Source organism: Oreochromis niloticus, linkage group LG3, assembly GCF_001858045.2.
Source record: "Oreochromis niloticus isolate F11D_XX linkage group LG3, O_niloticus_UMD_NMBU, whole genome shotgun sequence".
NCBI classification, from domain to species: Eukaryota; Metazoa; Chordata; class Actinopteri; order Cichliformes; family Cichlidae; genus Oreochromis; species Oreochromis niloticus.
Genome location: NC_031967.2, coordinates 65,195,142 through 65,219,846, shown reverse-complemented (window position 1 = coordinate 65,219,846; position 24,705 = coordinate 65,195,142). Strand labels below are relative to the sequence as shown.

At 43.0% G+C, this 24,705-nt stretch overlaps 3 protein-coding genes and 1 long non-coding RNA gene across 5 annotated transcripts in view; all 4 read right to left on the bottom strand.

Moving 5' to 3' along the window:
- LOC102078817 (zinc finger protein 665) overlaps positions 1–24,705 on the bottom strand; it is a 1,047,781-nt gene that overhangs the window by 201,748 nt on the left and 821,328 nt on the right. The gene's annotated exons all lie outside the window — the stretch shown is intronic.
- Positions 966–2,881, bottom strand: LOC112846313 (zinc finger protein 595-like; the record flags this gene model as incomplete). Its single annotated transcript, XM_025905824.1, has 1 exon — positions 966–2,881. A coding segment is annotated over one exon (1,260 nt), but the record flags the coding sequence as incomplete, so codon positions are not given.
- On the bottom strand, positions 2,924–23,552 carry LOC112846348 (uncharacterized). Its single transcript, XR_003219283.1, has 3 exons — positions 22,809–23,552; positions 3,404–3,506; positions 2,924–2,950 (listed from the first exon to the last, which is right to left on the bottom strand). It is a non-coding gene; the product is annotated as an uncharacterized LOC112846348 (long non-coding RNA).
- LOC112846299 (uncharacterized) lies at positions 5,080–8,173 on the bottom strand. 2 transcript variants are annotated; one of them, XM_025905756.1, is made up of 2 exons: positions 7,273–8,173; positions 5,080–6,936 (listed from the first exon to the last, which is right to left on the bottom strand). In XM_025905756.1, exons 1-2 carry the CDS (start codon positions 8,030–8,032, stop codon positions 5,312–5,314), a joined length of 2,385 nt encoding a protein of 794 aa, XP_025761541.1. In that variant the 5' UTR covers positions 8,033–8,173; the 3' UTR covers positions 5,080–5,311. The 2 variants fall into 2 exon arrangements, with proteins under 2 accessions (XP_025761541.1, XP_025761542.1); XM_025905757.1 differs by having other exon boundaries at positions 5,080–6,940; positions 7,277–8,173.

Sequence of the window (24,705 nt, the reverse complement as noted above, 5' to 3'; positions counted from 1 at the left end):
TGCTGTTTTTAACTTTTAACAGTTCTTTGCTGCCACTGTGAATATTGTGTTCCTTCCCTAATTGAATTAAGGTTACACAGCCTCACTGTTCCATCTTCTGGTTAAAAAAAAAAAAAATGGTATTACATGGAAGTACAGCCCAAAACCAGTTCAGCTTGAGTTTCTTTTTTCTGGACACAAAGTCACAGCAGCTCTTGTTTCAAAGCTGGTGGACAGATTTAGTTCATTTTGGAAGTTTTAAGAGCAACTGCTGTGTAATAATTTGCAGTTTTGGGAGAAAAAGGATTTAAGAGAAGATTTTACCACAGCAAAATATTAAATATGAATGAAGAATTGAAATTTAACTGAGGTGAAAAATGCAACGAATACATAAAAAAACAAGTTAATTTTGGAAAAGCTAAAAAAGTTCAAATAAAAGAAATGATTTACATATCCATATGTGATTTTTGATAGAATACCAGTTTGGTTTTAAAAAAAGAGAAAGAAAAGACATTCCTATAACTTTAATAATACAGTAACAAGTACAACTACTAAACACTACTGTGTCCTAAGGGAACAAAGATTAAAATGTAACAGAAAACATTTTAGAGAATTAAAATCCCTCAAAGGAAAAAACATAAACTTGATATGCATATCTATACATGCAACTTCCTAAATGCAACATTCAGGATTATTCACTGCAGGTCCTGAAATCAGAGCTACCTCATCAGATCCAAGTGTGACATCAGCTGACACTCTTTACAGGAGATTCAATCTGAACTCTGTGGAGCCTGATCTCAAGGTTTTTAAGTCTGACCCTGAAACCAGAAGAGGATCTTTCTCTCTCTTCAGATTCATTGTGATCCAGTGATTTCAGTCCTGCATGATCAGGCTGATGTTTGCACAGAGCAGATAATGAAGTGAATGTTTTTTGCACATTGGTAACAGTGAAACAGTTTATTTACAGTGTGGGATCGTTTGTGTTCGGAGTATGGACTGAGATTCCTGAAGCTCTTGTCACACTGGTCACAGCTGAAGTTCACTTCCATGTGTGTACGTTCATGTTTGTTACGATAACCTGATTGTGAGAAGCTTTTGTCACAGTGTCTGTACTTGTATGGTGTCTCTTCTGTGTGGATTCATTTATGCTTTTTCTTTAAGCTCACATGCAGTGGTGAAGCATGACACACACTGGTCACAGATGTGCTTTTTTACCCCACTGTGGAAGAGTTCATGTATTTTTAATGTACTTGGTGTGTGGAAGCCTCTCCCACATTCTTTGCAGTAGTTCATTTTGTCTCCAGTGTGTCTACGTTGATGTGGTTTTAGGTCCCGTTGATGATTGGAAGTTTTTTCACAAAGGTCACAGAGAAACTCTTTCCCACCCCCACAGTGACAACAGGGTTGAGAACTGGATCCATCTGTGTTGCTCTGCTTTTTTTATTTTTATCCTGAATGTTGCCTGAAACAAAGAGCATCTCTGCCAACGTCCAATTACATTTTACTGTTTACATTATAACACTCAGATTACTGGGCGAAAACGACTCCATAAGTTTACTGATGAGACTTGTTCAAAACAATCAGGTTAAAAATACAGGATAAAAAGATAAATACATACCTCACATTAACTGCACTTGTAGAGTTACTTTCTTGTGTGGATCTGTTGGTGTTTATTAAGCTTATGTGGAGATTTAAAAGTCTTCTCACACAGGTCACATTTGTAAGGTCTCTCCTCAGTGTGGCTAAACATGTGTTGTTTTAACTGTGCATCTGTTGTAAACAGTTTTCCACACTGATCACAGCAGTAAACATCATTTCCAGTGTGAATCCGTAGGTGAATATTTCGGTAGCGTTTTTCACGGAAACTTTTTCCACAAAAGTTGCAGCTGTACGCCTTAATTCCAGAGTGGGTAACTAGATGCCTCTGTAAGTGTTGACTTTGAGCAAAAGCTTTACCACACAAGTCACAGTAGTGTGCTTTAACTCCACTGTGAATGAGCTGGTGTTTTTTTAAACCTCCAGACTCGGTAAAAGACTTTCCACACAAGTCACAGGTGTAAGGTTTAACTCCACTGTGGATGAGTTGGTGTTTGTTTAAGCTTCCAGACTGGGTAAAAGACTTTCCACACAACTCACAGCTGTAAGGTTTAAATCCACTGTGGATGAGTTGGTGTCTTTTTAAGTCTCCACCCCGGGTAAAATACTTCCCACACTCATCACAACTGTACGGTTTAACTCCACTGTGGATGAGTTGGTGTGTTTTTAAATGTCCAGTCCGGGTAAAATCCTTCCCACACTCATCACAGCTGTAAGTTTTAACTCCACTGTGGATGAGTTGGTGTTTTTTTAAGGCTCCAGTCTCGGTAAAAGACTTTCCACACAACTCACAGCTGTAAGGTTTAACTCCACTGTGGATGAGTCGGTGTCTTTGTAAGCCTACAGCCTGGGTAAAAGACTTTCCACACAACTCACAGCTGTAAGGTTTAAATCCACTGTGGAGGAATTGGTGTGTTTTTAAGCTTTCAGCCCGGGTAAAAGACTTTCCACACAAGTCACAGCTGTAAGGTTTAACTCCACTGTGGAGGAATTGGTGTGTTTTTAAGCTTTCAGCCCGGGTAAAATACTTCCCACACTCATCACAGCTGTACGGTTTAACTCCACTGTGGATGAGTTGGTGTTTTTTTAAGGCTCCAGACTCGGTAAAAGATTTTCCACACAACTCACAGCTGTAAGGTTTAACTCCACTGTGGATGAGTCGGTGTCTTTGTAAGCCTACAGCCTGGGTAAAAGACTTTCCACACAACTCACAGCTGTAAGGTTTAAATCCACTGTGGAGGAATTGGTGTGTTTTTAAGCTTTCAGCCCGGGTAAAAGACTTTCCACACTCATCACAGCTGAAGGTTTTCTCTCCCTTTCTTCTGTGAGGTTTGTCGGCCTCCTGAGAGCGCTGACTTCTCGCTCCATGTTGGTCCTGCAGTGACAGAGATACAAACAGAGACAGTGAGTGAAATGCAGTCATGGAACAAACTGAAACTCCCTCTATTAGTGGAATGAAACATGTCAACAAACACATTGTAGGTGTGTTACCATCAGTTTCTGTTGATAGTATCACATTTCAATGATGTGCTACAATGACAGTCGTAATGAAAATACATATTGAAGAAATATTGATAAGTGGAGAAGATATTTTACTCATAAAAAAAATGTGAGTTCAATTTTTGATATTTTTTTTTTTAATGTGTGTCGGTAAAAAATTATGTTTGTATCTTCTTGTAACCTCTGAGTTTTTTGGTTGTGAATTTAGATTCCGTGTATATGGAGGAGCCCGGGATGGAAAAGATAATGCTGCTGTTAACATGTTGTTAAAAACCAACCAGCTGAGTACACAGTTTCAATAACAGTGTAACAGTGACATTTTTCTCACCTTTTGCGTTGAAGTCATTGTTTCCTCTGTAGTGGTTGAGCTGAGTCCAAATGGCTGAAATTGTTCCTTTGTTGCTCCACCAGACTCTTCTCCTGTTACTCAGCTGTGACACAAAAAGTATATGCATTTTATTCCTGATAAAAAAAGCAGAGCAAATAAACATGACTAAACTCCTCAGTAGGGCTGTGCGATATGACCAAAATCTCATATCCCGATATTAAGACATCTATCGTCGATATAACGATATAAATTACAAAAATGTAACATGTCCTGTAAATTCTGTGAATCTCGGGCAGCTCGACTTGCGTGAAGTGTTTCCAGCTGGGCGTCGCGTACCTGGAGTCGAGTGTTGTAACCGATGCATGAAACGATACATTTTTAGACATAAGTTGTAATGGCCGCCGTTTTCTTTGTGAGTATTTATTACACAGCGTGCTGCGGAGAAAAGCCTGTTCTAACGTTTGAGTCTAAGGTTTATTTTTTAGCACCTGACGGCTCTTTTTTGCTTCTCATCCGTTAATACTCTGCATCTTTCATGTGATTCAGTTTATTTTGAAAAGTCTCAACAGGATCTTGAGCTTTATTGTGAAAGGTTTATGTGGAAAATAAACAAGCGGACACACCGTGCTTTTACCGTCGTTGTTGCTAACGAACAGGCATAAAAACAAGCGCTTGTCCGTCCGTAGTGTGGTTATATTAAATATGAGAGAAAGAGAGAACTTTAGGAAATTAATATAGCCACTACAGTGACCATCAAAATTATGAAAAAATATTGCCGTAAACAGTTTGTTTTGCGACACCACGAAACAAACGATAGCGTAAAATGAAACGATAGACGTTTTTATATCGTCATCCGATATATATCGTTATATCGAACAGCCCTACTCCTCAGTGACAACAATACCTATGAAACACACGTTGCAGCTTCTTATCTTGTGCGCGTCTTTTATTTTGACAGTGAATGCGCACCTGCGGACCACTTATGTGCACCCCTGGTTATTTAGCTTGTCATATTCCAGCCACAGAAATTCTTTTGTCCATGAAACCATAAAGCTGCACTTTCTTTTTGCCTTATAGTCTGATTTGTCATAACTTTTCCGTTTTGTGGTAAGCTTTTCTTTGGCTGTCACTTCTTCACCCTGACCGGTCTTATTTGGCTCAGCAGAACTAAAATATTGTCAGGGGAAAATTTCCCAAATAGAAAGCTGCCAAAGTAAAACAGAGACACAGTGAGACAATATAAAAAATCATATGTACATGGTTGAACTCTCTAAAGAGAGAGAGAGTCACACAGTACTCTTCTTTATTGCAGGTTATATAGGCACGTAGGTTACACAGCAGACGGAGGCAGTCTCCGCCTGTTCTCAGAATATAATGCTTAACTGACAAATGCATATCTTACTAAACATTCTGTCCGTACTATACTAAACGTCTGCTTAAGTGGCATTTTCCTTTGCTTTTTGCACAGGAACTTGTCTTCACAGGCATTTGATAAGCATAGGCAAGGTTTCATGTTTTATCAGGGTGAGTCGTCATTCAGAGTTTACACAGTTACAAGCAAAGCATATTTGAATAATAAACAAAATCTTTTCACATTTCCCTCCTGTTGTTTAACTTTCACACTAGTTAAAACACCATTGGTTTATTATCTGTGCATGATTTCTTGCAGCGCATTTTTAACTGTTGCATCATTGTTAACAGGGGTTTTTATTTTCTTTTTATTTACAGGCTGTTCTCTTCACTTGAATCAGCTTCATCATCATCAGTGTCTGTGTCAGTGTCAGTGTGTTCCAATAACGTCATAGTTTCTCTTGGGCTGACAGGGTCTGGTGTAATGGCAGTTGCTATCAGCCTGTTGATCAGGGCTCTTACGGTCCAGTCGTTGCCAGTGTAGGTGAAGACTGTGTCCTAGCCTTGGTCCCAGTCCGTGCTTGACAGGTACCAGTCATATTCGTTCCACTTGTCACCTCGACGGCCTCCAATGTGGAATGAGTTTAGTGGGATCCATACTGCAGAGGAAAAACTGGTTTTGTGGTAGCATAGGTATAGATCTTCGGTCTTCTTCAGGGTTGTGACTGTTGTCAGCTGGCATCCTGTTGTCCAATATTGACGTCGTCTATGTCCATCTCTCCTTTCTCCCTCAGTGGAATCTTGGGTTCTTTGTCTAGCATCTCCATTCCTGCGAGTGTTCTCCTCTTCTCGACCACCAGACACACCCGTAGCCTCTAATGAGTAGACCTCAGCCAGAGGAGTGGGATCACGAGTGTTGCCACTGATCACCCTACCCCCCACCGAGCGAACACTAGAGGTTGGGGAGGACCAGAGTCTAAACTTATCACTCACTTTAAGGAGATGTTGGTGGGTCTTGGATTGGTTCAAACTTCTTTGTGTGGCTTTGATGAATCCACGAGGGTCGTTCAGCAATCTTGCATGCTGTGGGTGTTGTGAGCAGGACCTGGAAGAGACTGGGAGAGAATCACGCGGCAGTTGGTTGCTCAAAACTATTTCTTTGTTTTCCAGTACAGATGTTGCAGGGTGAGTTTTTTGTGGACCTAGACGGTGTACTTGCTGATCATAACTGCGGTCAGGACCTGGACTTTGTTTGAATCTCAGGGTGTTGTGGTACTCAGAGAAGTTTAACTTTCTAGAGTGGCCTGGTAGGTAGCGGTTAGCTATGTTTTGCAAAGGTTCTAATGGGGGTAGGTCCAGTGTCCAGTAGTAACTGGGTACACCTTCTCCTTCATGCACTACCAACTCGTTAACTTGAGGGTCTAGTCCCTCGCACAGCATTGTTTTTGCATACATTCCTTCTGGCCCTGGAACTACTCCTATTTTAAGTTTTCCTAGAGCATCTCTCCCCAAAAGGTTGACTGGGCAGGATGGATCATATATACATTGGTTTTTACAGCTCCTGCCGCTGTCTTTGTGCTCCAGTGTTAAACTTTCTGTTAATGATTTCACACTGGTGTGTCCTGATGCAGATTTGACTATCAGGGTATCATTTGAATACTTTAAGTTTTTGGGCTTTTTGTTTAATACTGTTTTGCATGCTCCAGTATCACAAAGCATAGTCATTGGTTGACCGTTTACATGGATGGTTGCTGTGGGTTTGTGTTCAGATCCTAGGGGCAACTGTTCTATATTGAAGATTTCAGTTTCTCCCTCTTCTCGTGCTAGCCACTTATCCTGATTGTCATTTTTGTATCTGCAACCTCTGGCAAAGTGCCCTTCTTTCCCACAGTTATAGCAACGATTATCTCTGTCCTCTCTCTCTCTCCTATCCCCTTTGTAGCCTGCATTTCTCTTCCTTACTTTGTTGTTCTTCTGCCCCTGTCCACGCCTGGGTCCCTGATATCCACCTGCAAAGGCTATGAACCCTGTTTCTGGGTCTACAGTAAACACCCCTCCCTTCTTCTTTTTCTTTAAGACTCGAGTGGCGTGTTCTGCATATTGCAGAGCATCCGCGAGGTTGCCCATGTTCATTGTTACCCAGTGTTTTTCTACATGAGCTCTGATTGAGGGAAGAAGGCCATTTAGGAATGCGTTTTTTAACTGCTGTTGATAAGGTCTCTCTGGGCCTTCCTCGTAATCTAACCCTGAGTTTTGTCTGAAGACTGGTCGTAGTCTGTCTAGGAAGTCAGAGGCAGACTCGTTTTCTTTTTGCTTTGTTTCTCCTATTTTTCTGTAATCTGGCCTAGGCGCTAATGTTGTTCTAATTCTCTCATATACCTCATTTAGAGCAGTAGCTAGGTCTGGGTCCCCTGCTGGGAACATGGTGCCATCTTGTCTTAGGCCTGTGTAATTTCCGAGGACTCGGGCCAATTTGAGGCCTAATAGGTCCTGTAGGACCTGTAGCATTTCTTGGCCATTTAGCATCCAACTGGAGCGGATTAATTCTACTGCATCTCTCCACTGTTGGTGTCCTTCATTTAAAGGGGGCACGTCTTTTAATACGTTTTTTCTGTCTTCGGCCGACCACGGTTGAAACGTATATGTGAAGGGATGTCTATCCCTGGGGAGTGCCCTACCTGGCGCTTGTGGGGGCTCTCCGGTTATTCGCCCAAAATTTGGGTTTGGCGCCTGAATTAACGGAAATTGCCCTAACGGGCCTGGAGGCCATGGCGGTGGGTCTTTGCGGGTCATTAGGTTCAGTTGTTGTCTCGCTGAGACATAAGGGTCTTGTGGTTTCACAAAGGGATTTTTTGAAACAGGGGGATAAGGATTTGGGGGGTATGGTTGCTCAGTATCAGGGGGACTTGGGGCTGAGGGAGGTGGTTGACAAGGAGGAGGATTGGTGGTTTCGGTAGGTGGCTTTTCGCTTTGTTTATTTTGCTTTTTGTTTCTTTTCTCTTCACGCTTTTTACTTTCCTCCTGCCATGGTACAAAGAAACTTACGTATTCGAACATGCGCAGGACTTTCTTTTTGCCACTAGTCTTTTCTATCTCTGCGTGTAGGCATTTACTTAATTGCTGTATTTGGCCAGGGCTACAGTTCTCCTCCCAGGCGGTGCAGTTTGTTTTTTTGGGATTTCTCCACCTATTTGCGCTTATCTGTCCTGCACCAGGGCATTTTTTCTCTAACCATTGTTCATCTGCAGTCAATTCGGGTTTTGTTGATTTATTTCCCATATTTAATTTTGATTTATTTTATTCGATAGTTCTTTATGTATTTAGCGCTTAGTAATACACACACACACCTGCGGCGCTTTCGCTGGCACGAGAACAGAGAGAGGTGGCTGACACGCCCTTCTACTTTTGAGCTATTCTCAAAAGCGGTGTCAACTTTATGTGATAAAACACGACCTTCTTCTCGATTCACCAGTACTTCAGCAACCGACAGTAAACAAATCAGTGGAATAGTTCAGCCTCCTTATTGTGCTGTAGAAATCAACTTATTCCACCAAAAAAACAATAAAAGACAGACAGTTTTAACGCGCGTTCACGCTACCAGCTTCCTTAAAGCGAGCGTAGTGCTTCCAGCCTTTTAAACTGCGGAATGAGTCCACGCAGGACTACCAATTCCGTCTTACAGGCGAGTCTATTTTTACCCTTTCGGGGAGCTACCAATCATTCTTAGACGAGCTCAATATTTATTTTACTGCTTCCAACCCTCTGCGGGCGAGCTGACTACCAGTCCTCAGGACGAGCTTAATGCTTCCAGTCTGTCTTGGACGAGTCTTAAGTTTCGTTTTCGTTTTTGCGCAAACCTTTATTATCTTAAAGTGGTCTGTCCTACCTTGGCGCTGGTTTCTTCAGATGCACCTGATCAGCCCCCGACGGTGCGGACCGCTTGTAAAACGTTGCAACGTGGGCTTCTCGTACCGACGGGACCTGGTGAGGTGCTTTCTGTGAGAGCTGCTTTAAATAGGCTGTCTCATCCGGTTTCGAAGGACCAAGAAATGTCAGGGGAAAATTTCCCAAATAGAAAGCTGCCAAAGTAAAACAGAGACACAGTGAGACAATATAAAAAATCATATGTACATGGGTGAACTCTCTAAAGAGAGAGAGAGTCACACAGTACTCTTCTTTATTGCAGGTTATATAGGCACGTAGGTTACACAACAGACGGAGGCAGTCTCCGCCTGTTCTCAGAATATAATGCTTAACTGACAAATGCATATCTTACTAAACATTCTGTCCGTACTATACTAAACGTCTGCTTAAGTGGCATTTTCCTTTGCTTTTTGCACAGGAACTTGTCTTCACAGGCATTTGATAAGCATAGGCAAGGTTTCATGTTTTATCAGGGTGAGTCATCATTCAGAGTTTACACAGTTACAAGCAAAGCATATTTGAATAATAAACAAAATCTTTTCACAAATATATATCCTGCTGCCTTTACACACGCACTCACATAACGCTCAGCAATTCTCTGCGCGATCAACCTATCACATGTTTAAGCTTCCTGCGGGAGATTTCACTTGTCATGTTTGCATAGTAAACTAACGATTGATAAGACGATGTCAGAGGAATTGGTGCGCAAATTATCGTCACTCACCAATCAGTACTGTCGCTCTCTATACACAGTTCGCACGATTGCAAAGTGAAAGCAAAAAACAAGCGCAAATTCAAATGCGATTTCAATATGTCACATATAGGGCTGCTCGATTATGGCAAAAATGACAATCACGATTATTTTGACTGAAATTGAGATCTCCATTATTTGATGATATTTGTTTAACAATAACAAGTATTGAATAACGGCTTTAAAGATTGTCAAAAATAGTACAAAATAGAGTGCAAATACTGATAACAGTGCAAATGTTTGCAATATAAAAAATAATGTATATATAAAAAATGTAAACATCTATGTTTAGTGAAATTTGCCATGTCGCTCTGTGGTGCAGCTACGACACCAAAGTTTACACACTATGTCTACTTGATCCACGTCTGACTCCGCGAACCCATAATTTTTCCACACCACTGATGGGTTGTTTTTTACCTCTCTTTTCAACCAACGACAGTCACTCTCCTCTCCAAATAACTTCTGCTTAGCTTTCCGAGCTTCACTCTGTTAGCTCCTCTTAATTGTTGTGCCGCGTGTTCGAAACGCAGAGAGGTGCGCTCGTTTTGCTGCATGGAGCAGCGCGAGAGTAAAGCACGAGGGAGGTGCTAATAATCGGCTCAGTCATTTTTAATGATCGTTGAAAGCCCAGATCGTAATTTAGATTAAAATTCGATTAATTGAGCAGCCCTAGTCACATATTGACAGTGGCTCACCGATGCCAGTGACATATTTACCCAGCTACATTTCCGAAAGAATGCAAAAGCATTGACATATTTTTCCTTCCTATGATAGCCCGACGGGCAGGGCAGGGATAGATTCTGGTAGCCCAACTGGAAAAATCGCTAGCCCCGGGATGTCGGGCTAGCGATTTTGCGAGCCCTGCACCTGAAGCACCTCATTAGATTCCACCTACTCCACCCAGGCAAGAAAAAAGGGTGGTTGTATGTATATATTTTCAGGAGCAGGAAGATGACAGTGACGTCCTAAGGTCACATGAGCTTGTGGGCCATGCAGACGTAGTCTTTTCTTAATCTTAAGCCTTGACTTTAAAATATATTCTGTTCCACAGTTGACCTTAATCTTACAGAGAATGCGATGAATTTATGGATAATTAAAGTCAGTAATATATCCACAAACACAACAAGAAAGTCAGTTAATGCTATCATTCTACTCTTCATTTGATCAGAAACAGTTATCACAATTTGTACATTTTCTTGTTACAAATATATGTAAGCATTTAGCCAAATTTAGTAATGCCAACAAAATGAAATAACAATATTTGTATCTTATATATGATACATCTATATATACACTGTCTTTGAGTGAAGATTTAAGGTGATAGGACATAAATAAATTCAACTTGAATCTTTACTGAAGGTCAGTATTTGACACAGAGTTCAAGTTCAATGCTGTAATAACTAATAATGATTAATATAATAATAACTTTAATACTGGCAGTATAATATTTACATTACCAACATGAGATGACTTTAGTCTCATGAACAACATTAGCTAATGGTCATTTACTAGCTAATCTTAAAACGACTGTTCAGTACAGAAATGAAGCCCAACAATCACGTTTTTACAGTCCTGCGGTCTCAGTTTTGATGAAAAATACTTCAGCCTCATCTGACCCTTCTTCTCCAGCTGGGATATCAAAAGAGTCGGTGAAGTCAAGAGAAAGTGAACCTCAACAGCACCTAGCCACACGAGAAGTCCAATCACTTTCTCTCTAAGCTTCTTAGACTCATAGCAAAAGTTGTCCGGCTTTGTGTGTCTGTCAAAACACTTTTTACAAATCTTGCTGGAATAGGTCTGGTTACAGCCGCAGTCAAAGCACGATGGAAATAATTGAACAAGCAAGCAAACGTAGCCCTTTGGCACCCTTCGCAGTAGGCTTCCACTACTCTCTCTATAGGGCTTTGGAGTTGACGTCACGCCGCAATGAATAAAAACAAACACACTGTGTTATAACGGCGACTACAAGAAAAATGCTTAAAAGTAGCTCAAAAGAGTCAGCAAGTACAAGTTGTTAGTGCTGGGCGATATGACGATATATATCGTGTGGACGATAGAAAAGTGTCTATCGTGCCATTTGTCCTCTATCATTTCTAACCCAAATTTTATAAATTATTACATAAAATATATAATAAACCCTTTACAACTGGTCGGAGCAGGCACACTCCATTTTACCTAACTATTTTTAAATCCCTGTAGAACTGGAACCACGTATGGCAGTGCAATATTTTTTTTGCATGTGAAACCGGAAGAGTTGTACATACATCTTATGCCATTAGCTTGTCCTAGGTCACGGTTTCCTTCCACATATAGCTTTGCAAAAATTGCATAAGAAGCACTTGCAGCAACAAAATCATAATATTCCAGAAACACGCTTTGCCGATGTTCATAACACTTCCTACGTTGGCATATACGTCAGCGCGAATTGTTGCATGTCCGCCATTACCTGCCCGAAACCGGAAGTGACGTTATTTTCGCGAAAGGGCCTTATAAGCCAATGTTGATGTTTTTAAAAGTCATGTTTGACTTTATGCTTTTCTGTATCGTTTCTGGGATGCTTAGAACTCAAATTACACTGTTGGAAATATTATAATGCATCAAAATAAACTATTTATTTTCATTTTTCCTGTAGTATATAAAAATTAGTGTATCTCAAAAATAAAACTATGAAGACACTCAAAATAAATTTCTCGTGGTTGGAAACTCTTGTATTTACAGTTTTGAGGGATACACCTCTTAAATTTTTTTTAACTAAAAATATATGTAAAAAATAAAACAAAAAGATCATCAATTTTTTGTAGTTTATTGCACTACAAGTTTTTCCAATTTATGTAGTTACTATGGACCTAATGCATACATATGCATACATATTATTAAAATTTGGGCTATAACGGTTGTATTGATATATAGAAACTTGAAATGCTCCCACAAATGGCACTACAGCATGTAAAAACATAAAGATAAGCTAGGGCAGACTTGGTTCTATGGTAGGTCTTAAATGTGCTAACTTTCTAAACACTTTGTTACATTTATGATAAAGTAGATAAAACATATTTGTGTCAGGCTTGGCTCATTAGTTTTTGTCTTTAAATTAACTTTGTCTGTGTGCATTTCAGCTACTGCACTCTCAATGACTGAATGAACCAGCATTGCAGCCATAGGTCACTGTGAGCATCACAGGGAAGATTGAAGCTGCCCATTAGTGATGTTCGATTCGTGAACGAATCGTTCAATACTCGAGAATCACTTTACTGACTCGTGAATCATGATTCACAAGCGCAACTGACTCACTGACTCATCCCTGTTGCTGTTAGCAAACTAATTCCATTAGTAGAAATATATCTAGCTTATAATTAAAATTGTGGGGAAATAAACAACAGCCAGTTTATTAACAAAAACATTCCTGCTCTGAACTGGAAGAAAAAACCCTGAGTAGAAGCTCACATCAAGACAATAGCTCCTCGGTTCACAGTAGCATCGCTCAGCTAGCATGCTAACAGCACATTTGAGGTACTCACCCCCTCCCTCGCTGTGCTGACTCATAGCGTAAGGCGAATCACTCACCCCCTCCCTCCTGGCTCACAGTTCAAACGAGTTGAACGAATCACTGACTCACTCACCCCCTCGCTGTGCTGAATCATAGCGTAAGGCGAATCACTCACCCCCTCCCTACTGGCTCACAGCTCAAACGAGTTGAACGAATCACTGACTCACTCACCCCCTCGCTGTGCTGAATCATAGCGTAAGGCGAATCACTCACCCCCTGCCGCCTGGCTCACAGCTCAAACGAGTTGAACGAATCACTGACTCACCCCCTCCCTTCCTGTTAAGAATCACTCACTGGCTGTTTATCAATGCCCAAGTACGCGAGTACGTACTCGCCGAGAACGCGAGCACGGACTCGTGGGCCGTTTCTCAATTCTCAAGTACGCGAGCACGGACTCGTGATTTGTACAGTCGGAACACCAGCGTACGTGATGATGTCACAGGTCCGGAGTTTTTACTGCCGTCCCCTCCTAATTTAACTGTGAGTAACATGTTATGAAGCTTAACTTTAATCACAGCCAAACCGGTTTACTCAGGAACAAATAAAACACTGAAATAAACCAAACATTAACATTTAGAAGTGATCTAAGTGACTTATATATCATTTTTAACCTCAGTAGTGAAACCTCTATTAATAAAAATAGTGTACATGTACATACATGTACATACCTTAATAAAAACAAGCAGGTGAGATGTTAGAACGCTTTTATTTCTATTCTAGTGGACACTCAATACTATAGACAGCTGCTGGGGTTTCTTTAACCTGAGTAGTGAGAAGACCGCGAGCGGGGAGGGGGGGGACGATGTGCCGGGAGTCCGCTGTTGAGTTTTGGACGAAATGCATTCTGGGATATATAGCTGTCCCAAGTCTACACCGATGCATGCTCGATAAAACGGGCGGATCGAGAACACATCCGGGACTTTTTCGCATTCTCGGCGTGATGCGTACTTCGAATTGGAACAGTACTTGGTCTCCGACTGATGACGTATCACGAGTACACAAGAACGCAAGTACGCACAAGTACGCATATTGATAAACGCCCACTGATTCACCCCCTCCCTCCTGGCTCACAGCTTCTTCTTCTTCTTGGTTGGCAACCAATGTTAAGGCACTTCATCGCCCCCTGGCTCACAGCTCAGTGGACATTTAGATGAGAAAATATATATTTGACACATTTAAAAAAAAATACAAATAAAATAAAAATTTATAAATTTTCCCTTTAGAATTTTTTTGTTCTTTTTTGCTCTAAAGAAAATAGTTGTTTTCTTTTACAATCATTCATCTTAGCAGTAGGATTTACATTAAAAGATAAACAAATTAATTTTGAGTCAAAATATACATTTTTGCACTCTCTGGTCAACTGACTCAGATGACTCAAGAAACCCGATTCACTTTGGTGAGTGACTCATTAAAACTCGATTCAGTTAAAAGAATCAAATTTACCATCACTACTGCCCACTGCACTTGGATGGTCGGAATCGCGGAGACCTGCAGCCATGTCGCTGCTCTTCTGTCTGATGTAGAAGCAACAGTGCGGATCTGTGGCACAAGGACTGTTACAGATGAACCTGCATACTGGGTTTTGCTGGGTAGTATGACCAAGTTACAGCCAGAGGTTGGCCATAAGAAAGACCTCTCCTCTTCAGCTGCCCAAAAAAAGGCTCTTGATCAAAACATAAACAGACCATTATTGATCTAATACCGAAGCCGTACCAGTGGTTCTCACCACACCGCAGTCAAGCACAACAGTAATCTCTAACCCTGACGATCTAAAGCCCTCTTCCTCGTCCAGGCGGTGACTACACGAAGCGATCTTCACGGGTGGGGAAAACGATCTGGTCGATATGTCCCCATAGGCCGTTAAGGCGCTACCGGCAGAGGATGACAGCAATGTCAGTGTTAGCACGCTGAACGCTATGCTGGAACAGCAACGGGAGTTTTACAAAGATCTGATTCAGCAACAGCAAGTTAACTTTAAGACATTTGTCCAATTAATCGTGGATGGAACTAACAAACGGTTGGACAGCATTCTAAGGGATGTACATGTTACACCCCAGCCCAGGGAAACCCGGCGTGCAACATAAGGAAAATAAGAATAAGGAGAACTGCCCCCACACTCCCTGCTCTCAAGGAAGACGAACCAAAAAGACAACTGCCACGGATTTCACAACGGCCAGTCAGTTTATTAAGGCCCAAAAGGTAGCGGGCATCAGGGTGAGCATGGCCAAAACAACAAACCAAAAACTCTAGAAATGAAATGCAGCTGGCTTACCTTCACCGAAAACCCCAAAAGAAAATTACAGGTGTCTTACCTGCCTCCCTAACCAAAAACAGGAGAAAAGGTTCCCAAAGAAAAATGGCTTCTCACCCCTACAGCTACCGAGTAAAATTAAATATTGACAACTATTTACATCTATATACAACACTATTTACAACACGGAAAAAGCTTCCAGAATACAAATTCACACGCAGCCACATGCACAGTTCGTTGGGAACAGGAAGTAGGCGGGGGCGTGTCAGTTGAGAAGGGTCCTCATTTATAGCCGGCCTCTCCCAGTCCTCCACCAATGGTCAGCCTCCACCTGGAACTCACATAGCAGCAATAACACAGGACACAAACTATGCCACCCTCTGGTGTGGCAGACCAAAAAAAACACAGTACAAAAAATATCCATAACACTGAATCATAACATACCCCCCAAACCAAGAACAAACATTCCATCCTGAACAGAAAGTTTGATTCATGATCTAGACAGCGCGTCAGCCATGACATTATCTAAGCCCTTCTTGTAACGGATTTCAATGTTAAAGTCTTGGAGGAGTAAAGACCAGCGCATGAGGCGTTGGTTGCTGTTCTGCATCCGAGATAAGAACACAAGGGGGTTGTGGTCAGAAAATACCATTGTTGGAAGAGGATTGGACCCAAGGTACACTTCGAAATGCTGCAAGGCGAGCAGCAAGGCTAAAGCCTCCTTTTCAATCGTGCTGTAATGTAGCTGGTGTTTTATGAATTTTTTTGAAAAGAAACAGACGGGATGGTCAAGGCCATGTTCATCCTCCTGCAGGAGCACTGCACCAGCCCCCAAAGCACTGGCATCTACCTCGAGCTTGAAGGGATGTGTAAAGTCCGGGGCGGCAAGTACAGGAGCACTGCAGAGGAGAGCCTTGGCAGCTTCAAAGGCAAACTGACATGTCTCTGACCACACGAATGGTGACTTTGGACTGGCAAGGCTGGTTAACGGGGCTACTACCTCAGAGAAGTTTTTGCAGAAACTGCGGTAGTAACCGGCCATGCCTAAAAAAACGACGCAGCTCGCGACGCGTTTGAGGAGCTGGGAAGTCTACTATTGCCTGCACTTTTGCGGCAACAGGGAGGACTCGACCCTGTCCTACTTGCTTGCCTAGGTAGGTTACCACAGCTTTTCCAAACTCACATTTAGCCAAGTTTAGTGTCAGGGAGGCATCACGCAGGCGGTCAAATATTTCGCTAAGGGTTTTGAGGTGTTCAGTCCAAGTGGATGAATAGGCCACTATATCATCCAGATATACTTCACAATTTCTGACTCCATGTAACACAGTGTTCATCAGTCGCTGGAAGGTGGCTGGGGCATTTCTTAATCCGAACGGCATGACGGTATACTGCAAAAAATGGTCAGGCGTAACAAAGGCACTGATTTTGGATGCACGGTCAGTTAACGGAACCTGCCAGTATCCCTTTAGGAGGTCAAGCTTGGTCACGAAGGTTGCTGATCCGACACGGTCGACCAAGTCATCCATGCGTGGGAGTGGGAAAGAGTCTGGTTTTGTAACAGCATTTACTTTTCGGAAGTCATTACAGAAACGGGAGGTTTGATCGGGTTTTGGGACGAGAAGTGATGGTGAGCTCCAAGAGCTATTACTGGGAAGAGCAAAACCATGGTCAAGAAGATACTGGACTTCTTGCTGCATTATGGCACGCTTAGTGGGATTTACTCTGTATGCATGTTGCTTTATGGGCTTGTGATCACCCACATCAATATCGTGACTTAGTACATGCGTTTGAGTGGGGATATCACCAAACAGAGTTGGGTAATTTTTAATGAGCTCACGCACATCAGATTTGGCGGGATCAGACAGATGTGCTAAATAGACATCCAAGTCAGCCAAGATTTCAGAGTTCCTAAGACGCGCACCAGAAACAGAGCTGTGCCTGTCATCCAACCCATCATCGCAGGGACTATATAAGGGTTGAGAGACGGACACTGACACAATAGGTGACACAGCAGGTGACAGACTAGAGCGTTCACGATCAATGTACTCCTACAGCATGTTGATGTGACAGACGTGACTTTTCTTCTTACGATCAGGGGTTAACACAACATAATCGGTTTCACTTAGTTTGCGCTCAATGACATACGGACCGGAAAACTTTGCCTGCAGGGGAGAACCAACGACAGGCAAGAAAACCAACACGCGATCACCTGACTGGAACATCCGTGCTACAGACTTTCTATCAAAATGGGTTTTCATTCTGACCTGAGCCTTTGCTAGCGCGTCACGAGCAAAATTGCAGGCATTATGCAGCCTCTCTTTAAACAAACTAACATAGTCCAGAATGTTTTCTTTTGGACGATGCGTATCTGAGAGAAATTTCTCTTTCAAAAGACGTAGTGGACCGCGCACCGTGTGGCCAAAAACTAAATCAGCTGGACTGAACCCCAAAGACTCCTGGCATGTCTCTCTGACGGCGAACAACAGTAGTGGCAACCCCTCATCCCACTCACGGCTTGACTCAGTGCAAAATTTGCGAAGCATGTTTTTCAGAGTTTGGTGGAACCTTTCTAATGCACCCTGACTCTCTGGGTGATACGCGCTAGAAGTGTGATGGGTGACACCGAGCTCTGTCATGACCTGGGCAAAGATTTTAGACATAAAATTTGTGCCCTGATCTGTTTGGATGCGTTTAGGCAGTCCAAAGGTAGAAAAGAACTTAACAAGTGCTTTCACAATCCCACGTGTTTTTAATGAGCGCAACGGAATGGCCTCAGGATAACGGGTGGCAGTACACATCATGGTGAGGAGGTATTGGTTTCCGGACTTTGTTTTTGGAAGAGGACCAACACAGTCAACAATGACATGCTCAAATGGTTCCCCAACGACTGGGATGGGTTTTAACGGAGCTGCCGGAATCACCTGATTTGGTTTACCGGCAAGCTGACATGCATGGCACGAGCGGCAGAATTTTGCTACATCAGATTTGAGACCAGGCCAGAAGAAGTAACGGAGGACACGGTTGTATGTTTTTGTGATTCCCAAGTGACCGGACATGATGTGGTCATGTGCTAAACTTAGGACCTGGGAACGGAATGACTGTGGAACAACAATTTGCTGCACTCCCTCATGTGTGCAGCCAGAACTGGGTGTCCAGTAGCGCATCAGCACCCCATCCTCAATGAGGTAAGACGCAGATTTCCCACACTTAGGCTCTGTCACAGAAGCCCAACAAGATGACAAGCTCTCATCATTTTTCTGGGCTTCTATAAGTTTGTTTTTTTCTACTGGGAGTGTCAGAGCTTTCTCATCAGGCTGAAGCTCTACTGACACAGGGGTACTTTCACATTCGGGTGGCAAGCTTGTTGGATCTGAATCACTTAAGAAAGAGTCGCTAAGATCCACCAAGTCTCCATGTTTGCGTGCCTGCGCACGTGTCACAGCACACACAGGAAACAAAGGAACAGAGTTCGGTGCGGCAAGATCAAAAGCACTAGTGTCTGCAAGTGGTGTTTCAACTACCTCAGGCAACGGAAAAACTTTGCAGCCAGCTAAATCGTTTCCAAGGATGATGTCAATGCCTGCAGCCGGTAACTGGGGTCGCACACCAAGTTTAACCTCACCCGACACAAACTGAGACGAGAGCTGCACAAAGTGCAAAGGCACACGCATTACACACATTCTAACTCCCCAGGCTAACACATCAGCACCACAATAAGATTGAGCTGAGAACGGTAAGACACCCTCACGAATGAGCGACTGTTTTGCACCAGTGTCCCGCAAAATACTAACAGGAACCCTCTTTTCTTCTCCCATCAATGGATGACTTGGTCGACCGTGTCGGATCAGCAACCTTCGTGACCAAGCTTGGTCTAGGCATATGATTCTCGCTTGGGGTGCGAGAGGTCCCGGGTTCAAATCCCGGACGAGCCCCCCATTCTGTTACGACCCGGCTCATAGCCGCAACATAAAAGAAGATGGATACCGGATTGTGGGATGAGAAGAGGCTTTATCTTAAACTGGACAACCAGGTTGGCTAAAAAAATGGCTGGTGCCACTAAGGCAAACACAACAAAAGAGATGGACAAAATGGTGAACGGAGAACTAAACTATACTGGGAAAAACTAAACTACTGACCCTGAACAGAAACACAAACCTGAACACGAATAACAGCCAGCAGAAAACAGATGACGGTTGGGCAGCAGGGAAAACACACGGATGAGACATTGTGGATACACAGACGGGCCAGCCAAAAAAAAAAGACAGAGGACGCGACTTAAATACACACAGGGAAATTACACACAGGTGGGGAACACAGCTGGGAATAATCAACAAGACGAGACAGGTAAAACTGAACACACTCACATGAGACGCAGACCTTCACAATAAAACAGGAAACGAGAACAAATCCTTAAACATGACATAAAACAAAACACTGACAACATTAAATCATAACATTTCCCCCCACCCAAAAATCAAACATTTAACCCCAAATGAAAATGTTTGATTCATGACCTAGAGAGCCATGAATGCTGTAGTCCTGGAGGACCAGCGCACAAGGCACTGGCCGCTATTCTGCAGGCAGACGGAATGCTGAAGCGGTCCTCCGGACCCTCCAGCGAAGACGGACGAAGGCTGGACAGGCCCCTCGGACCCTCCAGCGGAGACGGACGAATGCTGAAGCGGTCCTCGGACCTCCGGCGGAGACGGACGAATGCTGAAGCGGTCCCTCGACCCTCCGGCGGAGACGGACGAAGGCTGGACAGGCCCCTCGGACCCTCCGGCGGAGACGGACGAATGCTGAAGCGGTCCCTCGGACCCTCCGGCGGAGACGGACGAATGCTGAAGCGGTCCATCGGACCCTCCGGCGGAGACGGACGAAGGCTGGACAGGCCCTCGGACCCTCCAGCGGAGACGGACGAATGCTGAAGCGGTCCCTCGGACCCTCCGGCGGAGACGGACGAATGCTGAAGCGGTCCCTCGGACCCTCCGGCGGAGACGGACGAAGGCTGGACAGGCCCTCGGACCCTCCAGCGAAGACGAATGTTGGCTGGACAGGCCCCTTGGACCCCTCCAGTGGAGACGAATGAAGGCTGGACAGGCCCCTCGGACCCTCCAGCTGAAACAGAATGCTGAAGCGGTCCCTCGGACCCTCCAGCGAAGACGGACGAATGCTGAAGCGGTCCCTCGGACCCTCCAGCGGAGACGGACGAATGCTGAAGCGGTCCCTCGGACCCTCCAGCGAAGACGAATGTATCCCGGACGAGTCCCCAATTCTGTTACGACCCGGCTCATAGCCGCAACATAAAAGAAGATGGATACCGGATTGTGGGATGAGAAGAGGCTTTATCTTAAACTGGACAACCAGGTTGGCTAAAAAAATGGCTGGTGCCACTAAGGCAAACACAACAAAAGAGATGGACAAAATGGTGAACGGAGAACTAAACTATACTGGGAAAAACTAAACTACTGACCCTGAACAGAAACACAAACCTGAACACAAATAACAGCCAGCAGAAAACAGATGACGGTTGGGCAGCAGGGAAAACACACGGATGAGACATGGTGGATACACAGACGGGCCAGCCAAAAAAAAAAGACAGAGGACGCGACTTAAATACACACAGGGAAATTACACACAGGTGGGGAACACAGCTGGGAATAATCAACAAGACGAGACAGAGGTAAAACTGAACACACTCACATGAGACGCAGACCTTCACAATAAAACAGGAAACGAGAACAAATCCTTAAACATGACATAAAACAAAACACTGACAACATTAAATCATAACATACAGGATGTTAAATCCAGCCTGCAATTCACGGATGGGGTTGTCACCGAGCTGCAAACTGAAGAGAGGTGCATTAAAAGCAAACTAAAAGAGTTTGAATCGGCAGTCAGCAGCATACGCGAGGAACACAGAGAATTAACAACCAAGATGGATTAATTAGAAAATCAATCGAGAAGGAACAACATTGTGGTGGATGGATTAATAGATGAAAAAGCAGAAACGTGGGAAGGATCAGAGAAGAAAGTCCGACACATGCTGAAGAACAAGCTGGGGCTGGATAGTGACAGCATTCAAATTGAACACGCTCACAGAGTCGGTCCATACAAGGAAAATGGACGAGCCAGGCAGATTGTGGTCAGACTACAAAGATTTAAAGATAAACAATTAATTCTCTCATCTGCCAAAAAACTGAAAGGTACCAATCTTTAAATCAACAAGGATTTTTCAGAGTCCATCAGGAAGAAGAGGAAAGAACTGTTACCACAGCTGAGAGCGGCCAGAGACAGAGGTGATATTGCCGTCCTGAAATATGACAAAGTAATTGTTAAACCGAGGTCACAGAACGCTGGAATTAATATTTAGACTTCAGCAATGTTGTCATTTGTAGCTGTTGAGATCGATCGGTCTGCAAATGTCTGACCCTGTACTTATTACCGGATTCTCCGGCGAAGATTTTTCAGTAGCTCATGTCAATATTTGTAGCCTTAAATATAAGATTCAGGAAATTCAGTCACTGTTGTCAACAAATAATTTACTGTATCTCTTGAAAAATTACCGCTATTTATACAGCAAAGACTTTAGAATATTTAACAGGAGCAAGTTTCATTTTCCCCTGGTTTTACTACCACACTGTTCACCCTCACATAGAAGACGTAATCTGATTGGCATGGTGGTATGTTTGAAGCAGGTCCCTTGTGTAGCGCTGGAACCCAGTCACAATGTGTTTCATCCATTACACAGGCTGGTTTGCCTGCAATAATGCCAAATAATTAGCAACTGTATGAATAGAAGGTAGTTCTGCAAAATCCCTCACTAGGATGTTTGTTCTAATTTGCTATGACCTCAGAGCGCATCGAAAATAAAACTAAAATGCTATAAAGAGTGATATGAATATATTTAGAACTTACTGGAATGAAAATGTCTGTAGTACACCAACAGATATTTGGAGATGGAAGAGAACTGGATATTAGCTCGTCTCACAGCTGCTATCCAGTCTAGACGCAGTAACATCCATTACACGAGCTGCCTCGTGTTGCTTCCAGGTTGGGAAAGAATGAAAAGCTAAACCATTTTCAAGCTTATTCTCTTGCCGGTCGGGCGATCGAACCTTGCAGCCGACCACACAGCAAGAACAAACCATAGCTGATGTTATCCATGTGCTTTCGACCCTCTGTCTTGAGCTTTGCCCCGGAAAATGGCGCATCAGGCCAAAATCCTTTCCACGCCCACCCCTGTGACATCACGCTCCAAAGCCCTTTGGCCCCTTCTCAGCAAGCTTCCACTACTCTCACCCTGGGGTTGCGCTCCCCCAGGCTTGTACCTGTGGCTTCATGTCCTGGGGGTGGGGGTTGGTTGTTCTCCTGCCCTGCACCCATCCTTTTGTTCATATTCCAAGACTTTTTTTCTTTATGTATTCTTTCCCCCTAGCAACCGCCATATTATCATGTTGCAAGCAATCACAAACTCTACAGTATGTCTAACTCCAGTGTATACCAAGCAATCTATTATTCTTAACAGAGCTAAAATCAACATAAACTGAACCTGCATTAAAGTTAGCTCGGTGCTTACCTTTAGATGAGCCCACAAACCGAGAGAAACTCCGTGATGAAGCTGGACGTCTTAAGAAACAGATCATGGAGCAGAGATCCACGTGGTTCAGGCTGATCCCAGCTAGGATCCAGGAGACAAGGGTGTGCAGATCGATGCAGATATCGTTCCCAACGTTGGTAGTGGTATATGTTCCTGTAAGTTCACTACTTTACTCCCGTTTCATGAAAAACCAGCTCTCTCTGCTCGACTCCTCTCCTGCGCACACACTTTGCTCCGCCCCCTTTTACCCGGCTCCGCTGTGATTTGTTGCTGTGCGGTCACGTGACTCATAACGTAACCCCGTGGAGTGTTATTTCAAAAGTCGCGATAGATAAACAAACATACCGGAAACGTCCAAGCGGTAGTATTTGGAAACGGAAATACGTCACATGCCCTAGTGGAGTCCATCTCCTTTTCCTAAACTCTTTTCCTTGGCCTCGATGAAAATGACATCGGGGGAGGACAACTGCTGAGGACTCAGGAAAAGAGAGGAGCGGTGCTGAGAATTGGAACAGCCTTACACTCGTCTTTCTGTAACAATGTGACACCGGATGTCCGCCTGTTGAAACTACATTGTGCTGAAGATGGACTACAAAACAAACATCTTACTTCGTCACAATGTGTTCTAACCCTGTTGTTTCATGGAGGTCATATAAACGAGAACAGTCTGTTAAAAATATTGCTTCATTATTAAGTTTGAATTTTAAAGAAGAACGAACAGTTAGGGTCAGATTTAACATCTGCAGCAGCTCAAACACGTCTTTTGATGTTAAAGAGCTGCTAGATTTACTGAAGAGACTGTCCTAAAAGTCTCCAGTCAGTCCTCAAGCTGTGTTTTGATGTGAGCCCCACTTATGTTTCCTCCATATTACAATTTAGATGAAGCTAAAATTAATTATGCTTCTTATTTTTTTAATAGTGCACAAAGCTAACTGTTACTGTGTTACATGCCTGAATGTTGCTCATGGTCTGATGGGAAATAATGTTTTCTGTTCTTTAGCACATCAAACAGTCAGCTGTTCACAGCTGCTCTCTTTGGAATGCCAGGACCGCCATAATGAATTAATTAAATACACCATTAAATAATTAATTAAAATCAGAACTAATTAATAACATAAATATTTTCAACACATGTAATTAATTAAATATTGACAAATTTGATTAATTAGTAACTTATTTAATTAATGAATGACACGTTTAATTAATTATTGACATATTTAATTAATTAATAACACACTATTGACAGTTGTAATTCATTATTTAATGATTTATTTATTTAATTCATTTTAGCACTTTTGTCCCCTTCATCTTTCTTCTTGAAATATTTTTATCTCTCAGCCTCACCCGTCAAACTAAGTGGGCGGGGTTAACGCTGCCACACAGCTTCTCTAACATGTGATTGATTGTAAAATAAGTCAAGACAGGTCAGTCCTAGGCTGTATCCCAATTCAGGGTCTTCAGCCTTAAAGTACGCAGCCTCAATGGTCCTCAAGGGCCGCGTACTCACAGACCGCTAAGGCCGGAAGTGCGAGGCTTGTGAAATGGGACGGTCTAGCCTCTGTCGCGCTGCCCAGGTTGCCTAGCAATCATGATAGCTGGAAATGTGTGGTTGACAGAAATGAAGGAGAACATATTTTGTTTGTTTGTTTGTTTCTACATGAGCTTTGTGTGATTTAATAAGTATCTGAGGCTGAGACCACAGGACTGTGAAACATGATTGTTGGGCTTCATTTTTGTACTGAACAGTCATTTAAGATTAGCTAGTAAATAACAATTAGCTAATGTTGTTCATGAGATTAAATTCAGTGTAAATATGATATGGCCAATATGATAGTTATTATATTAATCACAAGTTATTACAGCAGTGAGTTTGAAC